This window comes from Triturus cristatus, chromosome 12, assembly GCF_964204655.1.
Source record: "Triturus cristatus chromosome 12, aTriCri1.1, whole genome shotgun sequence".
NCBI classification, from domain to species: domain Eukaryota; kingdom Metazoa; phylum Chordata; class Amphibia; order Caudata; family Salamandridae; genus Triturus; species Triturus cristatus.
The window spans coordinates 157,543,788-157,567,073 of record NC_140595.1 but is presented as its reverse complement, the minus strand read 5'-3'; the positions used below and the strand labels follow the sequence as shown (position 1 = coordinate 157,567,073).

The following is a 23,286-nucleotide window of genomic DNA, read 5'->3' as shown; positions in this document are numbered from 1 at the left end:
GCAGGACTAAGACACATACGCGGACTATTAAGTGCCCAGCGTTCCGAGACTCTCCTAAGCTAATTGTGGTGCGCTCCCTGAAGGCGTATGAGGAGATGTCTGAGGAGTTCCGCCGTCCTGGGGAGCGTCCGCTCTTTTTTTTTTTTTTTTTTTTAAAAACCTTTATTTGTGCATATGAAAAGGACAAATACGGGCCTACAACCATCAGGCCGGCCACAAAACGGTTAAGCACTGAGACACACATTACAACCCCTGTGCGTCAATGGTCAAGATGAGCAACGATTCAGGAGTTATACACTGGAGAGATCCTTGACACCAGGGGAAGGAGAAGTAAAGGTTAATTTTAAGGTTTTCAAAATAATTTTATCGAGGAAAAAGTCAGTAGAGGATAGAACCAAGGAGATTCGAGTCCGCAAGATGGCTTCATCACACGGGAGAGCAGCAGCATCATTAAAACGGCCATAGAAAATCTCAGACAGTGAGGCGATGCAGTTATATAACAGGATAGTCACATGAGTAAATACGCACCCCTCCAAAGCCGCCCCCACTCAATCCACCCCACACCCGGACCCCGAATCGGAAACAAGTATAGCGCAGAGACATAGAAGAAAGAGGCCCATAGAACTAAAAAGAAAAGGTAAATTACCCCCCCACCCTACACCAATGCGGAGGCTACGGCCTGCCCCCCCCCCGGCATAGTGCCTGTCGCCCAATGAACCCGAAATATAGACAAGAGAGAAAGTAGGAATAGAGTAAAGAAAATAAGAAAACAAAGAAGAAAGCGGGGAGGAGCCCACGTAACCTCGGAGCGCCCGAAACCACCGGCCAACTACGTCTCCACACACTGAGAACCCACTACACCCAAAGGCGGTCGTGTGAAGATAACATGTCACAACAATATAAATGAAGGCAGACAAATCGCGACGAGTGCGCACAACATATGCAAACAGTTCCAGTCCCAGTCCAGCCCATCCGTGACACCATGGTGATAGAAATCAATCTAGCCCTGGCCCGATCGCGGGCGTAAGATTAGACTAGCCCCCACATGAAGGCCCCGCAGCCCGTGCAGACAAAGACAATATGGCCGCTTGGGAGAAGATGGAGAAGTAGAGTCACAAAATGGCCGCCGATCATCTATTGAGGTCCCCTTGTGCACCATATAAAATCCAGACCTGGCCTGTAAAGTACAGGAGTTCCACATAAAAGAAGCCGTAGGCCACCGTGAACGGTTCCTCGAGGACGTCAGGTGTCGCTCAGCTGGATACCCTTGCGGACGCGGTGAGGCAGGCAACAACAAAGCAGGCAGCAATGAACGGGGAAACAAAGTGTCCACAATTGAGCAGGAGATCGATTGATCCTGGGTGCCGGGAAAGCCAGATGCAGACACCAGTGTAGCACGGTTATACACAGTCGTTGCGTCCCCGCAAGAGGACAGAAGCACTGGCAGACCCACGTCTTGTTGAGAACAAACGGGGCGCTCACGACCCGCAGCCGACAGTATGGAGTCGAACCGCTCACTCAGCGTTTGCAAGCCGACACACAATTGCAGACGAAGGTCCCGCAGGGCAGCCAGAACGGAGCCGCATGTCAGCGGAAGCTGCGCCCCCACATCGGCAGCAATCCGGGACGGCACTGTGGAGCTGGAGTCTGGTAGAGGGAGGGCGAAGCGGGCAGCGGCGAGACCGGAGCATCGCCCCCCAGCAGCGAGCAGGCAATCAACGCCATGTTTTACCGCTGAACGGTACAGTGGCCAGGGGGGGGTCGTAACAAGGAGGCAATTCCACGCAGGTCTGCTCCGCAACAGGTGAAAGCCAACAGTCGCTTCCCCTCCCTCGGACTCTCTTTGCAGCCGACTAGGCAATAGAAGAAGGGGGTCCGCAGCCATCCACAGCGCGGGCCACAGAGCGAAGCAGGAGACCCGCCACACCGGGGCTTACCCTATAGCTCCAGCCCGTCAGGCGAAAGGTGAAGGAGGTGTCCGGGCGTCTCTCCCCCGGCTCATCTGGCGACAATCCGTGGTGTGAGGCGGGATCGGGGCCGCGGGGCTCAGATTTGCGCCGGGGGTCCAGTGACTGCGGAGCTTCCAGGGGGCCGGCCAAGGCCACAATAGAGCAGGGGTCCAGCGCGGAGAACAAAGGCACCAAGAACTCCGGCATCCGGGCGGGCTCAGACTCCGGGAAAGCGGCGGCGCGGTCAGCGCGTCGTCGCGCACGTTGCACCTCGAAAATCGGCAAGGATAGGAATCAGGATGATAGTCCGAGGCCAAGGGCCGGCGGAGCCGGGCGCTCAAGCGTCTGCTCCGGTCGCCATCTTGGCTCCTCCCCCGAGCGTCCGCTCTTAATTGCGCTTAAAAAGCCCCACAAGGCAGTTTTATCACCCACTATCGCACGCTGGCTCCGTTGGGTTATGCAGGAGGCAGGCATTAGCCTCCGGCAGTTTGGTGCTCACTCTGCCAGAGGCGCTATGGCCTCGAAAGCTTTTTCACTGGGATCTTGTTAAGAGGACATTATGGCTATTTTCTCAGAATCTACTGAACAGATTTACACCAAACCTACAAAAGGCACTTCCTTGACCTGAGGACTACCTCTCTGCCAAATTTCAAGTAATTCTGTTCAGCCGTTCGGGCTGTAGCTGTGTCTAAAGGTCCTATGGAAAAATGCATGGGAAAAACGCGTTTTGGGACCCCCCTTTTATCTCAGCCCCCGCTTGACGAATCCCCCCGAGACTTTCAGGGTAGGAGCGGAGCGTAGCGCCCCACCGATTTTGAAACATTCGCGAGGATTCGTCAACCGGCGCCAAAGTTATTCAAAATAGAATGTTGCGGATTTCCTATGGAAACGTGGTCCTAACTATAACTATCTACTGGCGACCGCCAGTAGATATTATTATTATATATATATATATATATATATATATATATATATAAAATAATAATATCTACTGGCGGTCGCCAGTAGATAGTTATAGTTAGGACCGTGTTTCCATAGGAAATCTCAAAATTCTATTCTAAATCGATTGACGAATCTTCGCGAAATTTTCAAAACTAATGGGGCGCTCCGCTCCTACCCTGAAAGTCTCGGGGTGATCCGTCAAGCGGGGGCCGAGAAAAAGGGGGGTCCCAAAACACGTTTTCCCCATGGATTTTTCCATAGGGACTTTAGTCGCAGCTACAGCCCGAACGGCTGAACAGAATTACGTGTAATTTGGCAGAGAGGTAGCCATAAGGTCCATGAAGTGCCTTTTGCAGGTTTGGTGTAAATCTGTTCAGTATTTTCTGAGAAAATAGCATTTAAATCAATATATATATATCTATACGCGCGCAGCGTGCGCGCTGGGTGCGCGCACCTTGCCGTGCGCGAGCGCAATTCTGATTGGTTGGTAGATCTTAGTAAACATTCGAATCGGTCGAAACCAGGAAGTGTCGGCCGCCATTTTGTCTCTCGCACTCTGAGAGGGTGAAAAACGAATGTGGAGAACGTGAAAAGGGGGCAGCGTGGACACTTCCCGACCCCCTAGCCGTGGTCAGGGGGTCCCAGAAGGACACCCAAGGGCAAAAAAACCAATTTTTTTTTTTCCGAAAAATCGCCGAGTGCGCGCACCCAGCGCGCACCATCCAAACAGAAAAAAATCTGCGAAGTTCGCGTAGCGTGCGCGCACTCCGCGATTTTGTGGGAAAAAAAAGCACGGCAAGAAATGCGTAAAGTGGGCGCGCGGTGCGCAAAGCGCACCGCGTGCCCACCATGCGCACACGAACTGCATAAAGTGGGCACGCGGTGCGCGCCGTGAAAAAGTTTTGTTTAAAAAACCGTACAAATTCACTGAAAAACCAATGAAATTCCCCCGTTATAGTTAGTGCAGGCAACTATAACTCACCGCAATCCGCTGCTGATGACGTCAGATATTACATCACTGATGACATATGTGTCTTTCTGAAAAAAAAAATTGTAATATATGTATGGCTAAAAATGAATGGAAGAAGACATGGGTAAATAAGTGTCTAAATACAGTGATGTAATATCTGACGTCATCAGCAGCGGATTGCGGTCGCGTGAGTTATAGTTGCCTGCACTAACTATAACGGGGGAATTTCATTGGGTTTTTTCGAAGGAAATGCCCAGCTAACTATAACATGTGTGAAACCTATGGTTTTTTAAGTGAATTTGCAAGGTTTTTTAAATGCTAATTCCTAACTATAACGTGTGTGAAACCTATGGTTTTTTCAGTGAATATATATATATATATATATATATATATATATATATATATATATTTCTAATCTAACATATTCTGACTTCTGGACTTTTATCATTAAAATTAAATGTTTTATTTATTATGAATATATTCTTTAATTCTTTATGCTTTCATGTCTAAATATGTTTTGACTGAAATATATTTCCTAGTATTAATGTATTTGCAATACATATGCGAGTGTGTATTCACTGAAAAAACAAAGGTTAAAGTGATGTTATAGTTAGGTGTTGTAATAAGATATAAACAAACGTTTAATAACCAAAACAGCTCTGAAATTCACCAGTTATAGTTTACTGAGCTAACCATACCTTTTGCCCTCGCCATGCACTGCTTATGACCTGACCATACATGGCTCATGACATGTTGAATGATGACCTCACTAATTACATCATCTAGTCTTTGTTACAGCGACCTAAAGGATTTTTGGACTTAGTGGTGTTTCCTTCTTAAAGATTTCATATGAGTTGCAATTTAAGTGAAGAGATTGACACGTATGCATTTGCTACCGAAAAGATGACTTTTTCCAGGTTCTATGGACAATCTTCCATAGTCTGGTTAAATACGCTGCACACGTTCCAGAGAGGGGCACAATGGCCTACAACCTTAGAGCTGTGTTTACAACACCAGTGTGGGATAAACCACCTCTAAGTAGGACACAGCTTTTTGCTGTTTGGATGCGTCCTTCCACCCAAGTAGGTGAGGCACTGCATTACAATTACAGCCCTTTGTGTCCGCTCCTGCTGCTCCTTCCCTTGTGTCTGACACTGCATGCGGTCGCACATATAAATGCAAACCTTCTTCTATCCCTCTGCTATCCTTCTGAATCCAAATAACTGACTAACCTAGCCACCACTCCAATTACTTTCATATTTCACTATACTAATACAACACTAATCCTTCTTGGGTTCCGGAGTAGCGGGCTACTTGCCGAAAAAGCGGTTTGACGCCTCGTGGGGGGTTGTAAGCGGCAAAGCGCTATATAAATGCAATTACAATACATTAAACCCGGACAATTGCCTTTGCTAATGTTTGTTTAAACACGGTCTCCTCCTCTAAAAGCCTCAATGAAAACAAGTGTGACGTTTCCATTAACACCCCATTCCCTCGCATTGGGAATTGTTTTCTGAAGTTCGTTTCTTTGCTTGTAATTGTAATTGTGTTTCTACATCATCCCCAAAGTGCCCTCGGTTGCCCAGTACACACGTTCTCCTAAAGGGCAGTATTTCTGGGGGTTGGAGGAGTGAACGTGGGAGGCATTCCCCCCCCTCCACACATTCAGGTCGCCCTCATGAGCACCTCCCCGTGGACAGATCTGCACTCGCGACCGTGGGAGGGCTTAGTTGCTGCTCCTCTCTGCCTCCGAGGCGCTGGGGGTGGGTGGGTGGGTGGGTACAAGGTACATGACGCCACAGGCCTAATGCTATTCCTGGCCTGCCAGGAAACGCAGCCATTTTATTCAGGCGAAAATTGAATAGTTGGCGTTCTCACTAAACCGGATGTTTTCTCTTTTTTTGCTGCAGGAATACATTTGCCCCAGATGCGAGTCTGGATTTATCGAGGAAGTAACAGAGGATTCCAGGTACTGCCTGAAGTTCACGTGTTTTCCATTCGAATGCCTTTGATGTGACCTCCGCCCTTCTTAGCACCCTACACACAGCCCTTTGTCACAGACTAGCTGTATCCGGCCCTGTGTCCTGGGGGCCTGTTGTCTTTCATCAGCTGCCCTCATCTGTCCCACTAGTAATAGATCTGGTTTTCAGTTTCGCTGGCCCTCCTGAGACAAGTCAGTCGCCTTAGCTCATTTTTCAGGGAAATACAACAATGTATCTTTAAGATCCAAGTGCAAAACTCTAAAAGAAGAGGAAAATGAAGATTTAACACAGAATAAAATGAATGAATCCTTTGCCCAGCCAGCTTTTGTGTGGTACATACTGGTTATCACCAATGGATGTAACGTTTTGTAAAGCTTGGCCATACTCTGGGCGAGGTGAGCAGGCAGACAGCTGCTGTCAAGGCCATCTTTTAAATGTTGACGTTTTCAAAATAATGTAAAAGAATACGAACTCATAAGTGCATACTCTGCCGATATGCAAATTAAACAGGAGGGCTACCCACAATGCAGCTCGTTTTACACCCGAATAGAAACCCAGATAGTAAGCTCAGCTGGTGGGTGGGTGGGGGGGGGGGGGGGGGAGAGAGATATATATACATGTGTTTTTCTGTGGATAAATGGAACTGACTTAGGCAATAAGTGTGCACAATCGCAATAAAAAGGACCCAGTAATGTCAGAGGGCAAGAAAACCTACACAGTTTGTTCAATATAGTATATTTTTTATATATATATATATATATATAAACATTGAATTATATATACACACTTCTTTTAGTCAAAAGCGCAAATATTTGTGCATTGTGTCCCCAAGTGAAAAATGGAACCAAAAAGTGAATATACAAGGTGAATAATTATGTACACGGTTTCCATGAAACGACGATTCATATACACTTTTTCAACATCATAGGTACACAGTTACACAAGCTGGGTAATGGTCCGTTCTTTGTGCTGGTCGACGGCGTTTCGACCCTTCTATCAATGGGGGTCTCCTCAGGACTGAGGACCCAGCCGTGTTCTTCAGTAATAGGACAAGAAAAGGCAAACAGTCACTACTTGCAATAGTGAAATGGAATTACAATGCAGGTGGTAACTACAATGTGAGACGAGGCACTGGCTTCCGCAGCATACCACAGTGCACTGTCATTGAACACAGCACTACACCGGGATAAATGCATCACTACGGCTCTAGCAAACTTAATGAAGAGCCTGTCAGCCATTCTACATCCTGAAGTGCCTGCGTTGCCTCACTCTGAGGTAACTATTATCAATATTATAACCATGATATGTTTAACAAAGCCAGTGCCTCGTCTCGCATTGTAGTTACCACCTGCATTGTAATTCCATTTCACTATTGCAAGTAGTGACTGTTTGCCTTTTCTTGTCCTATCACTGAAGAACCTGTCCGGGTCCTCACGTGAGTCCTTTCTTTCGCCTTTCACTGTGGCACATCACTTTCACTAAGGCTGCACTTATCACCATCCAGGTAACCCTCTCATTCCAAAGTCCTTTTCAATAGTTTCTCGCATTTGTGCTGGTACATGGGCCTTATGCTTTAATTTGTTTTAGATGTCCCTACATCATTAGTCCTGAGGAGACCCCCCTCCCCCCCCCCTTGATAGAGGGGTCGAAACGTCGTTGACAAGCACAAAAAAGGGACCATTACCCAGCTTGTGTAACTGTGTACCTATGCTGTTGAAAAAGTGTATATGAATGGTCGTTTCTTACAATTCATGGAAACCGTGTACATAATTATTCACCTTGTATATTCACTTTTTGGTTCCATTTTTCACTTGGGGACACAATGCACAAATATTTGCGCTTTTGACTAAAAGAATTGTATATATAATTCAATGTTTCAATATAAAATATACTATATTGAACAAACTGTGTAGAAGGTTTTCTTGCCCTCTGACATTACTGGGTCCTTTTTATTGCGATTGTGCACACTTATTGCTTAAGTCAGTTCCATTTATCCACAGGAACCATTGGTTCCTTATATATAACTAGTACCCTGGTTCTGTTGTGAGTAGGGTTCCCCTGTTTCTTTCCCTCATCTCAGTTGGGTAGCACTGACGCTAGAAGTCTGCTTTATGTCTTAACGCTACACTGGCGCCTCTTTTCTTAATTGGCCATTTTGCAAGTGACACCACTGAAAGGCCAGGGGGGAAACAGTGCACATTAGCTGTGGAATGCGCGGAATGAGGAGGGACCTGGTCGCCCTGCTTTTGCTTCCCTTCAGGTTGCTATAGAACCAGAGTGTGCTTGCTTTGGCAACTAGAAACACATTATTATAAAAGAATAGCACTGATCACCAATGGTCTGTCTCCTGCACACCTATATATACTTAGTTTGTGCTAGTTTTTGTTGGAAGGCTGGACTAATCATAATTTTTTTTATCATACAGACATTCTTTCGAACAATGTTTACATCCTGTGTTATATCTTTCCAGTTTGTTTCCTGTTGCTGGTTTGTAAATAATTACATACTACTGAATGCTGACATCTCTTATTTGTCAGTTCACAATTGGACTTCTCTAAAATATGTCCTGTGGTTTAAAAACAAAAAAAACTTGTATTATTTTCCATAAGCACGAGGTATTCCTTCATTTTGCAAAGGCAATTTAAAGAATTTCATGAGCTGCTTCCAACAGTTTTGCTTTTATTAACTGAGCTTCAGGTTTTCCAGCAGTGTGGTGTGGTTGAGGAAAATCCTGCTTACTATGGTCGTTGAATAATCAAGAGGATTATGTACTGTATGAACGAGTTTGACTCCAAGAGCCTTCTGTGTTTCAGTTTCCTAGATACCGGCAGAAACGGGCTAGAGCACAATCCATCAACACAATTCGCAGAGGTACGTTCGCTTTTTTTTTTTTTTGCTTAAGGAGGTAGTCATCCAGACTTGTGACATTAATTAAAGCTTAGTGGACTGTTCTACCAGAAACATAGTTGATGTCCCCAAGTGTTTTCTAGTGGTCGGCTCTCAATGTCAGCGAAATCCATTCTGCTGTATTTAGACGGTGTACCCTGCCTGACGAACTCTAGATAAGACCCTTAACGGTACCAACATTAATGCAACAGTTTGACACCATTTTCATTTCATGCTGTCTTTTTCTCGTTTAGAAAACGCAATCTTGAAGCAAAGGTTAGAAAAGTTTAGATGTGTAGTGGCATAATAGCTTCAGGCCCTTGTTTTATACTGCCACACCGAAGAAGTGCGAGGCCAAGATGGCGACTAACAGTAACAAATCACAGAAGTGAACTAATTTTGTCCTCTGTTTTATTTCATAGATGGCTCTAGAATAGCAAGCATAGGGTGCATATGTGCCCTCAGTGTACTAAACCATGTCAAGGCGTGTGTCCACCTCAAATACGTGCCTAGCCCGTGTGGTGGTGTCATTGTAGATACTAGTGTTTTCCCACGCGAGTACTTCGATGTTAAATATATCACTGTTTTCTTTTGTTTGACTTTGTTTTAATGTGTTACTAGATTCCAGTGTGATGTCACATGCAGGAACAGAGTCCAACGTAGAGTAAGGATACAGCAACAAATGTTATAACATCAGAAGCTTGTACAGAAGGAATAGAGTTCCAGCTTAAAGCGGCAGTGGTGCTGGTGCTAAATCTATATTGACTCTTTCTTGAAAGATAGATGTAAATATAAAAAGACATTTCAGTATTTAATTCTCGACTTCCTGCTCACACAGTATTCCACAGCCAGCTTTTGGTCTGCTGCAGTGTGTACCCAAGGTGCCCAGATCCAACCTGTATGGATTATTACCTCTTAGTACTGCCGCTGTTGGGTTGAATAGGCCGCTGACTTTATCCCACTCTGCCTCCATTTAAAACAATTCTACCTCATCTAGGGTTTCTCTGCTCTAGGAAAATATTTCAATTCTCCAAATCGGTTCTCTATGCTGACTTTGAATAATCTTCCAACATGACAACACTGTAGTCTGCTGAAGAACTCCACCCTACCCATATGAGAAAGTGAGCACTGTTCCATCAGAATAGGCTGTAGGGAAATTGAACTGCTTCATAATTGCCACCAACCATTGAAGCAAAAGTTAGTTTTTACATGTGACCACCTTGTTGGAATTTCTACTTGCCTTTTGCCCTCATGTTAAAAGCCTGGTCATTCTCCCACCCCTGGAGATCTTAACTTGTTGTTGTGGCTAAGGATGTTTGGCTGTGTATTTCTGGTATCCTTGAGTAGCTGAGGACCTTTTAGGACTTTAATAGAAGGATACCCACAATTTGTTTGCACAGTGGCTCGCCTTTCTCCGTGTACTTTTTAGCATACTTCCTGACCCCTGCACATCCAGAGATTTTGTTGCTGTATCAGATTATCATTCTCTGGTTTGAATTTTATGAATAACTTGGACATCCCAATAAACTGGCCAAAGAATGATTTTGTCACTTGAGCGGGACTGACTAGGGCGGTGTTAAGATTTATAGCCATTTTTTCTTCTGTGCACCTTGTGCTGAAGCAGCGCCTGTCTCCCTCTCCTTATGTTTGTAGCCTAAACAGAGGAAGTCAATTTCTGCACAGTAACTGGATCTGTGGACATAAAATTGTGCAGGTAAAATGCACATTGGAGCAGTAGGTGTTGCTAGCTTCGACACACTTAAAAAAGAGATGTATAAAGCCGTTTAAGAACACGCACCTCAAAATTCCTATTAGCCTGCTCATAATTTAGCCTGTAGCCCTTGTAATTGAAAAGTGGATCCCCCACCCGATTCCAAATGGGGCTAAATCCTTCAGAGCAAATGAAATTCCAGCCAGCGGAAGTGATGGACAAGTCTTCAATTTGCTGTTGTAAATTGGATATCCTCCGTTCCAGAAACAGATAACATCTACCAAGAAGGTCTCTGCTCTTGTGAGGGGTTGTGACGATATTGTGGATGAAATATTGACATGGATGGTTATCGGATCCAAAATTCCAACTACCACTATATTGTTCTGCTAAGTTTGTGTAGGAGAATATAGGTTTACTATACTTTACTCCACATCTACTTACCTTGTCAACATAGTTGTGGTCGATATTACGGATTCAATATATTTTTTGTAGGTAATTCTTTGGACCACAATGTTGTGGCATAACACTGGTGCTATATCTACAGAGGTGCTGTGAAAAGGTGCAGGCCTAACCTTATGGCAAGACCCAACGCCCTTCTGCAATGAGATCTGTTCTAAAAGCCATCCCTGAGTGAAGGGACAAGTGTGCCAGCCCAACACCAGAGAGCTGTTTTGAACTACATTGTTGGAGAAATACAGCTCTGTGATGAAGAGCACGTTGAGACCTTGTTACCCAGTCCTGCCTATCCTTGTAAGAACAATAAGCAAGTTCAGAGGATGGTCTTTGCTCCTCTCCTTTGCTCTTCTGGAAAGTGTGAGCCTGCTTTCACCTTGTTTGGGAGCTCACCGTTTGCTTAGCTCAAGAAACGTTTCGGTAGAACATATTGTGAGCTTTAATGGGTGTTATCTACTGAAGCATACTTCCCTCATTTATTCCACAAAGTGTCCAATTTCCTTAAGCTCGAGTTACACCTGGTTAAAGGTGGCGAGGGAACAGAGCTGCTGCTGTCTCTTAAGTCAAGTATCTGTAAGCCCCCCTTTGCATTTGAAGTGTCCTGTGGTATCCTTGAGGTGCGCTTACTCTCAAGAAATGTAACCTCAAAGGTAGGAGCCTTTGAATATTTAAACACCATCATCTTTCCTTCCTCGTCTTTCTACCGCCTTTACTCTGTCCTGCTGGTGAAATGTCTTAGAACTGCAATCTAATCTGCCCTCGTTGACTAACAACTCGTTGCTGTATTTCCCCTGGGTGGCTAGTTTGACTAGGGATGGGTTTTTTGAAACGCCCTTCAGTGAACGGTAGTACTCTGGTGGCCAAACTAAGACACTGGGCATTAGGACTTGGGGGGGGGGGGGGGGGGGGAGGGTCTGTGTAGGCATTGATTGATTGACTTTACTCTTTCCTGTGAACTTTAGCAGTTGCTTTAGTAAGACTGACACGTAGTAATGTTGTATGTTAATGTGTTATCTAATGTGGATTATATTATGGTCCAGTTTTGTCACTGGACTTTTTTGGCACACAAACATTGTTTTTGTGCCAAGGAGAACTTCAGTGCAAACAGGGGCTACTAACACGTTATGACATACCTGGGTGTGGTTTTGTAGTGTAGATGCTAGACTTTTCAATCTTGTTAATATCCTATGTAAAGAACAGTATATTACATTGGCAAAGATTAGAAGTGACTGAGCATCTTCTTGTAGTTTATTTTAAAGTTATTATGTTGCACTGTTGCTTAGTGGTACTTCACATCTCCATTCTCTGGAGGCTATGGACACCTGACCTCGTTAGCCCTCTCCCTGAGAGGCAAATCCCAAAACTGAAGATTTTACCATTTTGATTATTATCTTAGTACCGGGCATTCAGGAGTGTCAAGTCACCAAACTGTCTTGAAGTTAGTATGTCCATAAATTTCTGGGTGCTCAGTATACCAGAGAATGTTTCTAATATGCATATATGAATGTGTGTTTGGTTAATGGCCTTTCATGCTTTGCTCAGACAGGCTCATCAACAAAGCACTGGTGCTTCATAGAGCACTATGTATCCGTCACTTACAATGTTTTCTGCAGTAGTGTGCTTGGATGTTAAGGTGGCTCAGTATGGTAAATAGTCACTGGTTATATCTGCTGTGCACAAGCTCAAATTGCGTTACAGCAAACAAATGATGGACGAAATGCTGACAATGCAAACATTCTTCCCCAGTCAAAAGATCTGGGTTAAATCCATCGTTCTTTTGCCCACTACGCCACCCCAGTTTCGACCCAGCCATATGCAAATCAGTCTTGACCCTGTGCTCCATGAGAACAGTCCATACCGAACTGCCAGGCCAGGTTCTCCCTGGACCGGAAACAATCAGCCTGGGACCGGTTTCAGGGTATGTCACCCTTCTTCAGCCAGACTAACTTGAATCCAGTGGTGCAGTGAGCAAGGGACCCACGTCTGGGCATACCCATCCCACTTAGGGTGAAAAGTGTTACAGCAAACAAATGGTGGACGGAATGCTGAGCAAAGAAACGATGGATTTGGACCCAGATCTCTGTACTGGGGTGAATGTATGACATTGTTCTGCATTCTGTCCATCAACTGTTTCTTTGCATTTGTCACCCCGAGTGGGAAGGGTATGCCCAGACGTCGGTCCTGTGCTCTCCATGCCACTGGAATCAAGCTATCCTGGCTGAAGAGGGGTGAAACCCCGAAACCGGTCCTAGGATGCTGGTTTCCAGTCCAGGGAGGATCTGGCTTGGCAGTTCGGGCTGGACTGTTCCCATGAGGCACAGGGTCAAGACTGATTTGCATATGGCTGGGTTCAAACTGGAACGGCATTGTGAGCAAAAAAAACGATGGATTTAGGCCCAGATCTCTGTACTGGGGTGAATGTACGACACTGTTCTGCATTCTGTCCATCAACTGTTGTTTTTGCAAGCTCAAATTGCAGCAAGGCCCAGTGAGCCTTCCATCCTTAGGAGGGTGCTAAAATGAGTACCATTTACCCGGCAGAAAGCTTGCACACAGCTGAAGTCTGATAGGAAGCACACAGCTGAAGTCTGGTAGGAGTTAACATCAGATAGTGTGTATTTGTAAAGTGCATGTTCACCCCTTGAGGTACTTTGGAACCAAATAACAGATGTTTGTTCCCCCAATAAATAGTGCTCATTTTATCGACTTCGAAAGGGTAGCAGACCACCCAGTATTTGAATCAGTGACCCTAAGGGCAAGGTCAACTTCCTGGAGTGGATGTGTTAGTCCACTGAGTTACCAGCCCCAGCTATTTGTATTACTTTTGTATTGAAGTTCCTCTGTGACTCGTTCATAACCCCTCATGGGCTTCTTAAAACTGTAGTTAACAATTAGGGGAAATAATTAGCATTTGTTTACCCACTCTTATAGCTTACTTTTGAATAATTATTTGTAGGTTTTCCCTGCAGACAACATTTTACCTTCTTTTATCAAAAGTCCTCTTGTGGACCATACCACTAAAAACTTACATTGGGCTTTGGACCAGCCTATTGCTTATCATTGGTTGACTTTCTTTTTTCTCTAATTTACTTGTATCTTATTTTATTGCTTTCCTTCTTCTTCCTGTGTGTTAGATCATAGCTTCTTTCCCATACTTTTGATTGGATGATCCTTCCGCTGCTTTCATTATGGGGACTACATTTTAGGCATAATGTACTTTTTAACTGTCTGGAAGGTGAACGTTCTTTTGTGGACCATACCAAAAACTTACTACAGGCTTAGAACCTGCCCATTACTTACCAGTGATTGAAATTTTTGTCATTGCTACTTTAAAAGCTCATCCACATGCTTGTCCATTGTTTTCCTCCGACTATCTATCTTTTTTTTTTTTGAGTGCCTGGCAACAGCTTATGCTGCAAGCCTGCTCTTCAAGGCAAAATGTGTTTTTTTGCATAACCCAAATTGCATTATTATTTATTTTTCTACCCATCTAAACGTTATGTTCACCCACTGGGCTACATCTTCTCCAAACACACTGCAGTCTTTGTTGATTGGTTGTACATGGATCATTTATCCGGCAGTGAGAGGCTGACTAAACTCAATCTTTGCCAAAACCATGCTGCTCTTCTGGTAACTAAATGTTTCAAAGGTAATGCAGAAGTTTCACATTTTGGTCTTGAGGCAGGTTAAAAAAAAAAAGCATGAAATCCATCATTAGTTTTTATATTTATTTTATTTGCCTCTGGTTGACTTAAACAATCTGTGTCATAAGAGCTCACTGGGTGTTATTCTGCCGTGGTGATCGTTCTAACGAGTCTTTGCGACTCCCCCAAACCCCCTGCCCAGTCACCCTTTTCAGTGCCTTAAATGGAAACCATGTACTGTAGATGTACCTCATATGAAGTATCTAGAGTATTTCAAAGAGTTGAAGTATTGGGTAGAAACTGCTTTTTTAATTCTGTTTGACATCCGTAAATACATGTTTGTTTTGCATAAATTAATCGAGATTGGAAACAGGCTACAAGTGCTACTTCAGTTTTTGCCTGTTCTGACATTCAGGAGTACTACAAAGGTGAAAATGCTTGCTGTATGTGCCTGGCCTTCAAATAGTCAGCTAGCAAAGAAGTTGCCCATCTGCCCGAGGAGTGCAGCAGCAGAATGAAAATATCTGACAAGATTGATTTCTTTTATGGTTGAGAGGAACACTGGTTGTTTACAGCACTTTGTTATGGCAGACTTAGCCTTTTGCTCCCATCCAATCCCCTCTCACCGCAAACCCCTCCATTTGATGGATCTGCAACTTGCTGTACAGATCACTATTATTATGTAGTCCTCCAACTTAAGACAAAATTACTGAGGAACTTAAAGTTGATTATTAAAGATCCCACACATTGCAAAACTCTGGACTCATTATACCTAACCACAACTTTAAACGTGTTTGTGCTGCTGATGACGTGTAATCCTCCATCATTAGCAAAGAACTGGGAATAAAAGCCAACTTTGACACTCGCTCACTGACTTAAGGTGCCAAAATGCATTGAAGTGATTGGCAGCTAAGTTACGTCTGCAGAAAATGGTTGTCAAACACTGGTTTTTAATCTGTGAAACAGGCTGAATGAACTACCATGACTGTTAGGAGCTTCATGGTAACCTGTCATTAATATTAACTCAACCGGAGAGGTCATCTTCAGACAGCTTTGGAATGACAATATTAATAATTGAGTTCAAGAATACAGCTGGAGGTCCCTCGTGAAATGTGAGGACATCCGTACACACTGAGGAAGGGTATCGGTTACGATATATCTCAGTAAGCGGAGGATCTAATTTGTTGGTCTACTGTATTTGAAAACCCTGATCCCGCAGAGAACAATAACCTGCTCCTATTCTCGGTGGGATGCAGACATACACCACTCATTGTTCTGGTTTGTGTTCAAGTAATACGGGGAAATGTGGTGGTCCTAAAATGAGAGAGTTGGTTTTCTACAAAGATTCAGCATTTCTTTGTGGGAAGGTCAAAGGGAATTATGTAACTGAGTGTTCCTCATCAAGCCAAACCTGTTGATAAATTCTCTTGAATATAGCGCAAACCTACCCTTGGGTTTTAAACTGTTTAGGTATCCAACATGGCACCTTGAGTAGTGTGAGAGAGGGAAGATTTACACAGTTTGAAAACGCAACTTGACATTCTTCATTCAAACTATACTACTTCATTGCTTGGCCATATTTCCCAGGACCCGGAGACCGGTTGTTACCTTAATGCCCCCCACCCCAATATGTCCACTGGCCCCGGCATCTCATTAAATACTGTAGTTGGTGAAGTTTTTGGTGTTTTACCCCCTGTGATAATCATTGCATAAAAAGTCTAAATCCTTCCCTCTTCTATCCCTCCACTATCCTTTTAAATCCAAATAAAAGACTAACGTGTCCACTTATATTTCACTATACTAATCCTTTATAGGTTCGCGAGTAGCGTGCTACTCACCGATAAAACGCTTCAACACCTCATCAGGGGTAGCAAGCACTATATAAATGCAAACCTTTTCCCTCTTCTGTCCCTCCGCTACCCTTCTCAATCCAAATAACTGACTAATATCCACAACTCAAATTGCTTTCATGTATTTCACTATACTAATTCAACACTAATCCCTTATGGGTTCCGGAGTAGCGTGCTACTCGCCAAAAAAGCGCTACAATAGCCCATCAGGGGTACAAGCGCTAAATAAATGCAAACCTTTTTCCCTCTTCTATCCCTCCGCTATCTTTATGAATCCAAATAACTTATGGCCAGCACTGAAGGTCTGAGCTGGTTATGGTGGCAAGCTAATGATGAAAGTTATAGGCCTGGTTGTTTGTTATGAAAAGTACTTATAAACACACTGGGTTTGACATATTTATTGTGAAAAACTTTTTAAAATTAATAAGTATTTAATACTAGATTGTTATTCTGTATTAAAGCCCACAGATAGGTATTTTGTTACGTGGAATCTCTCTGATTACTGTAGTAGAGAAGCTTGTTGGTTGGTGTTAGGTACCTGCTCTGACAAACCCTGGTTACAGAAATCTAATAGTGAACTGTTTTCACACCAATGGCCTGATTACAATGCCGGTCGGACTGGCTGACCGCCGTGGCCGCGATCTAATTCCAACCGCCGCGGCCAGGAAAGTTCCTCCAACCATATTATTCTCCCCCTCCTTATTATGATGCAACCGCTGCTACCGCAGATGTCTCATCTACGGCGGTGCACATTCCCCTGAATATTCCGCTGCAAGTGAGTGCAAACTCACAGGAAACATGTGAATTGTACACACATGCATGACGTGGGGATATGCCTTGTGTACCATGTACCCCATTGCTGGAGTGTGGCGAGCTGTGCACAGTCCAGTCAATGGGGATACAATCCACCTACGGATTTACCTGCATTCCAGCATCCACAGGGTCTTAGTCTTCAGGGTTCAGCTGCTGTGGTGAATGGGGGACCTGGAGGATGGTTCCATGCTGGAGATTGTCGGGGAGAATCTGATTTGGGTGAGTATGCACCCCAGATTCATCATTTCTGACGACCCACGGCAGACTGGCAGACCGCCACGGTTGGGTCGTCGGAAACTCACATCGTAATCTGGACTTGGGTCAGAGAGCCCTATACTGCACTATGGATGCTGTTCATTTCCGACTGCCATCTTGTCGTTCGAAGAAAGGCTGTCTGAGTCTGCAGTCTTTCAGCAGCCTGTCGGAGTACAGAAGGCATGCATTGTAATCCGGAAGTCGACCGACCGCTTCAGGCGAGATTGGGGTGGTTGGACCATCTTCGACAAGACCACGGACGTAGGTCTGACCGGCATCATAATCGGGCCATATGTTACAGGCTATAAGCAGGTATTTTGTTGCATGTAATCTCACGGATTACTTTAGCAGGTGAGGATTTTCGGAGTCGGTCTCCCTGGGAATAGAAGATTTTCACTGAGATGATTTCTTTTAGGCCCTATTGAGAGGGGTTCTATATGCTTTTGCCCAGTGTAAGTGAGAGTACATATTTCTGATTTATAACTATAGGCATAATGATTTCCAGCTTATGTGCACTTCAATATGCCAGCGTTGGTATTGGTCCCAAGCCAGTGATAAAGTTTAATCGGCTCATTGGGGAAAGTTATGTCTGAATCCTTGGGTGTGATCTTTTAATGTAAAGTTATGACAAAGAAAAGCATGTGTTAAAAATAATATGCGTTTAATGGTGGATTGTTATTACAGTGTGCTATAACCTGTAGATAGGTATGTTGTTACTCTTCAGACAAAACAGCTCACTACCAGCAGAGTATGTGGCGTTCAAACATCCTCACTCATGCCCCTACAGAGAAGGTTCCTACATTTTGTACAAAAGATTACCACACTAAAGACTAATAACCTAGAGCCTCCGTTTAACTGTGTTTTGCTTCTGAATGGGCTACAGATGGTTCATTCAAGGACCAGGTGCCAAACTGCACCCTCTGACGGAACTTTAATTCTGAAAGCAATGATAATTTAAAATGTTGTTCCTTCAACTTGTCACTTATTAAATTTGCCACATGGTTGCAAATTAATAAACCAAATTATTTACCATAGGGGAAGAAGTTGGAATTATAGGAAAATGTGCCACAAATAGTACAGCGAAGCATAATGAAAGGTTGTACTACTTACAAGACCTACTTGGCGCGTAATTACACCTCTACGTCTTCAGAATGGGAAATTATTTGTCCCTTGATTGTGGATATGTTTACTATGGGCAGAACACCCCAGTTTGAAACTTTTATCTAGTTTTTACCCATGATCTCCAGTGGTATGTAACTGGAGCCATGGAATGCATTTCGTTTTGTCATTTCGGCAGGTTGATGAGCCACATGGTCTTTTCCCTTAAAAAAGCATAGAAAAAGACATCTGTTTTTCAGTCCGAATCTTTGCCTCTTCAGGAAGATCCTCCCCGTGGAAGCCATACTCAATAGTATTGCTCCTTTTCCTGTATCCGTTACTATAACGCATCGAAAGCTCGTGCCCTAATGGCATGAAATTGCTTGTAGTCTTTGCCAAGTCCGCTTCTGTTGCTTCCAGCAAGGCATTCTTTAAGATGCCATCTGCACAGCCGGTAACTCTATATGCTGTTTGTAAAACACATCCATTGGAATTGCGCTAAATTTGAGATGTGTAGTTGACAAAACCGTAACTTGTGGCTTGGCCTTTCTACCTTAATATGATCTTCCGCCCTACTAGAATATATATATTGTTTTAACGTTTCAGTGATGGGGAAGCAGAACTTGGTTGAACTTGGTTGCAACATGAATAATTCAGTGTCAAACTGCTTTCTCATTGGCTGATGCTCCACAATACCTTAGGAATGTGTGCCGATTTGGTGATGCTGGAGAAGAGCCGCAAGCTCCTGCATCAGAAATTCCCCAGCATTAAATATTTCTAGACTTGGTATTCTGAAATAAGCATTTTGAATACTCTTTAAGATTCAAGCTTTTCACATCATTGAAACAGAGATAATGTGATGTAAAGATGCAGAAAGTCCTGATAATGTTGAAACCAATATGAAATGAGATGTCAATATTTCAGTACCAAAAACCTTTTCAAATCCCGAAAAGGAAGCCTTTTGCTTGTGTACTAGAGCATAGATTTCGTACAGCTCTTACGTTAAAGCAAATAATAGAGGGTCCATCGCTGAAGCTAGGAACTCTTGGATATTTTGCCCAAGATTCCCAAGTTCAGGAATGGATCCTAATGCCTCGCTTTAGGTCTATGAAGAGCAGATTCATGATGCGATGAAGTGTTTTGTAAGTTCCCTGTGTCCACTTAGCCACCCCGTGACCAGAATACCTGTACTGTATTCCTTCAGAAAGCAGGTGAGAAGTTGAAATTCCAGATTGAAGGGGAAGATGATGATTCATATTTTCTAGCGGAGACTTCATCAGTGACTCTGCTTGGGAACTTAGTATATATGATCAATCCGGTTACAGAAGCGCTTCATTAAAGTAAATAGGTAGAAGTAAAGGCAAAAAACTGACATAGTCTTCTCAATGAAAACATAAAACCAATGACCTACTTCCATAGTTCTATTCTCCAGGAAATATGGTTGGGGTTACTATTAAGGTCCTTCCCAGAGGAATGGGAATTATTTCCCACAAATTGTCACTGGGTAGTACAATTGATGGCTATTGCATTCACATTCACAATCCTGCAGCTGCACCATGTCATCAAGAAGATGCAAAAATCCTCCCTAACAATAAGTTTGATGGGCCCTCTTGGGCATGGTGTAGTTATAGCTCGGGTGCTGTCCATTTCAACCCCTGAGAATGTCCTCTTGCTTCACAAAATAGTGGACTATGAAATGAAAAGTCATGCAGGTGATTCATATATAAAGTAGATGTGTTAAGTAGACCATGAAATAAACCTGAAAGTGTGCATTGTACGCTTAAGAGGAAAAGGTATGAGCTATCCTGTGCAAGAAAAATGTCCTTGCAGCATCACAATGTGATCCACCTCATCATACCAGTTAGATTTAACACAAAGTCCTTCTCCTGCACAGCTGTAAGGTAAATTTTTGCACCTTGCGTGCACAAAAGGGAAACTATCATAATGAATCCCTGCTTAATAAAATGCAAGTGATTAAGTATGTCGTACACTGACTAAAACGATCCTTACCACTATCCAGGATATATTCCCTAACATAGAATTTTATCATTCCTTTAACTTGACTCGTGCTTTTCTTTTTTGTGCTGATGTTCAATGCCATGATAAAGAGTAGATGCTTAAAATTGTTTTCATAGTAGTGAGTATGTAAGTTGGGCAAAAACATATTTTCTGGGTAGAATTGACGCTTTTAGTAATGCACCTACCTGTCTCCTTCTGAAATGCTGCTAGGGAAATAAATATGAGCTAGTCTGCACTAATGTGTTGGTCTGTACACCATATACAACCGATATAAATTAAAACGAGCAGCCAATGGCATACTTCCAGTGGCCGTCTTACTCCATTTGACCTTTTCTTGTCAATATGCTGGTGGAGTGCTTAGTTCAAGCCTTCTTCTGCCTGATGCGGACCACCTAACTACCGGTTGCAGATCTATGGACCGCATGTAAATCTATAGCACATTTATGATGTGAAAGTTCCCTAACCATAATTGTAGTTTTGCAGCTTGCTCAATTCACATGTGGCCCGCACAGTCCACTGAAGACGCTGAATAGTTTGTAATATACAAAGTTGCAAATGGGGTGTTTAAATTTATACAAGTTGGGCTGGTCTCCGCCATATGGTAGATGGAAAAGTGAATTGTAAATATACTAGTCTATTTTTATTTGAAACGTACACTTTTGTGGCATGGAAATTGAGGCATTAGTGGAAAGTAAGTGAGCTATATCTCTTTCTTGCAGCAACCTGTCAACACGATACTAAGTAGGCCTGTGACTGGTTTATTTTTAAAAAGCTTATAAACGCCTGGATTTAACACATTTGATCACATGCACTTCTGTTAGTGGTTGGTGTCACTGTTCTTTCTCTGTCTGGAATGCACAGTTGGCAAGTGTGTTTAATGTAACACTAGTAAGAGATGGTGGAAACCCTTCTCTAACGGTGTGAAAGAAAACGCTGATATTACAAAGCCATTTTGTGATCTAATTCTGTAATTCAGGAAATCCCAGGGTTTGGCTGCAAAATGGCTTTTAGATTTGTATTAAACCCGTTTTGTGATTAAGAAAAGCCTTTTCCACTCTCAAAAATAGATTTAGTGACCCATATCAAATTGCAATTGGTGACCACAGTTGCAAAACATTAATCAGTTACTGACCCCCTTCAAGGAGGTGGCAACCTGTGACACCTACACCTTCGCTTTTTTTTAAAATCTGTTTTTATTATTTTTACAAAACGCATGGCAATCATACATCAATGGTTAAACTCTGTGCCTTACATCATATTAACTGTCCTAGTGCCCCCACATTCTCACTTGATGAACCATTATTTCTTTACAGTTTTAGCATAATATTGGTCACTTCACTGCAGACATCTCGATGTGCTCGTGCATGCGTTATTAGCAGCGAGTTGTCAGCCACTTAATGCCACTGTTTGACAGTGCATGCCATATAAATAACAGTAAGCCATCGCAATCAAACTCCCTCCCCCCTCCCTCTGCAGCCGGTGTATCCAGGTCCCAAATAGCATATTTCAATATTATCGGTTCCTTCGTGTCTTGTTTCTGGATAGGTGGTTGACAATACCTACTGTTCCCGGTGCATCTCATAGTACCCCAGTCATTCACCACAGGGCTAGGCCAATAGTTCCATCCCTGCTCTTTGAGCAATAAAGGGGAACCCATTGGACCCTCCCCAGCAAGGCCCACCTCCGAGTCAGTTTCGGGTATCTGTAATGCTATTACAAGGGCTTCCCACACCTTTGCTGCTTCCATAGCCTTCTCGTTACTAGCGCGTATAGCCTGTTGCAATCTAACTGTGCTCTCACTCTTGGCCCATTTAAGTAGCTCCGATTTCCACTTCCCTATACTAGGCCCTCGCCTTGACTTCCATTGGGCCGTGATCTCTCTTAGCTAGCAGTAGGCCCAGATCCAGAAACTTGCTCGTGATTTTTGTTTTGGGAGTATGCGGAAACCAATGCAATATACAGGTGCCCATGTCAGTGTCTATGTGGAGCTCTGTAACTCCACAAAGCAGTTCGACTACCTCCTTCCAGTACGTTCCTAACTGTCCGCAACTCCACAGCATGTGATGTAACTCCGCCCCTCTAAGTTGCAGCGTGGGCACTGGGCGGTATCCATCTGAAAATACCGAGTAATCTTGTCCGGAGTCAAATAAGCCCTATGCAATATAAAGAAGTGTATTAATTGAAATCTGGCATTCCTAGTACTCTTCCAGGCCCTCCTAATCAATTGCGCCCACATTGTTTCCGGTATTTCCTTCCCGAGATCCACCTCCCACTTTCTCTGTAATTCTTGCAGGGGTTGCAGGCTTTCTGTGACCAGTCGCCTGTAGATACAAGTAACCGCCTTAAACGTCCCCGCCGCCATCACCACATATTGGCACGCCATAGAGGTCCGTGGTTCTAAAAGCCCTTCCTTCCAATGGCGTTGTATCGCCGAATCCAGGGCTGTATACAGCAAATAATCCCCTCGCGGCAGGTCATACCTGTCCTGCGGCATTTGAAAAGGCAGTAATAACTCGTCTTCATACAAATCACCCATTATCTGGACACCCATTGTCTGCCAGTGCCGACCAATCCCCCCCCCCATGCGGGAGGGCAGTACACATGCCCAAGGGAATCTCCGGAGCATACGGGCGACTAATGCCGGCTCTACGCTGGCTCCGGTTTCAGCACTGTCTCACCGTCTGCTCCTCAGCGGTAAGTGACCCAAGGTGCAG

At 43.9% G+C, this 23,286-nt stretch overlaps 1 protein-coding gene across 2 annotated transcripts in view; it reads left to right on the top strand.

The window, feature by feature from the left end:
- RNF115 (ring finger protein 115) overlaps positions 1-23,286 on the top strand; it is a 148,085-nt gene that overhangs the window by 60,575 nt on the left and 64,224 nt on the right. For both annotated transcript variants that reach the window (XM_085638927.1, XM_085638928.1), the window contains exons 2-3: positions 5,772-5,830; positions 8,657-8,714. In XM_085638927.1, the coding sequence (XP_085495053.1) occupies positions 5,772-5,830; positions 8,657-8,714 (117 nt within the window). The remainder of the gene's footprint in view (positions 1-5,771; positions 5,831-8,656; positions 8,715-23,286) is intronic.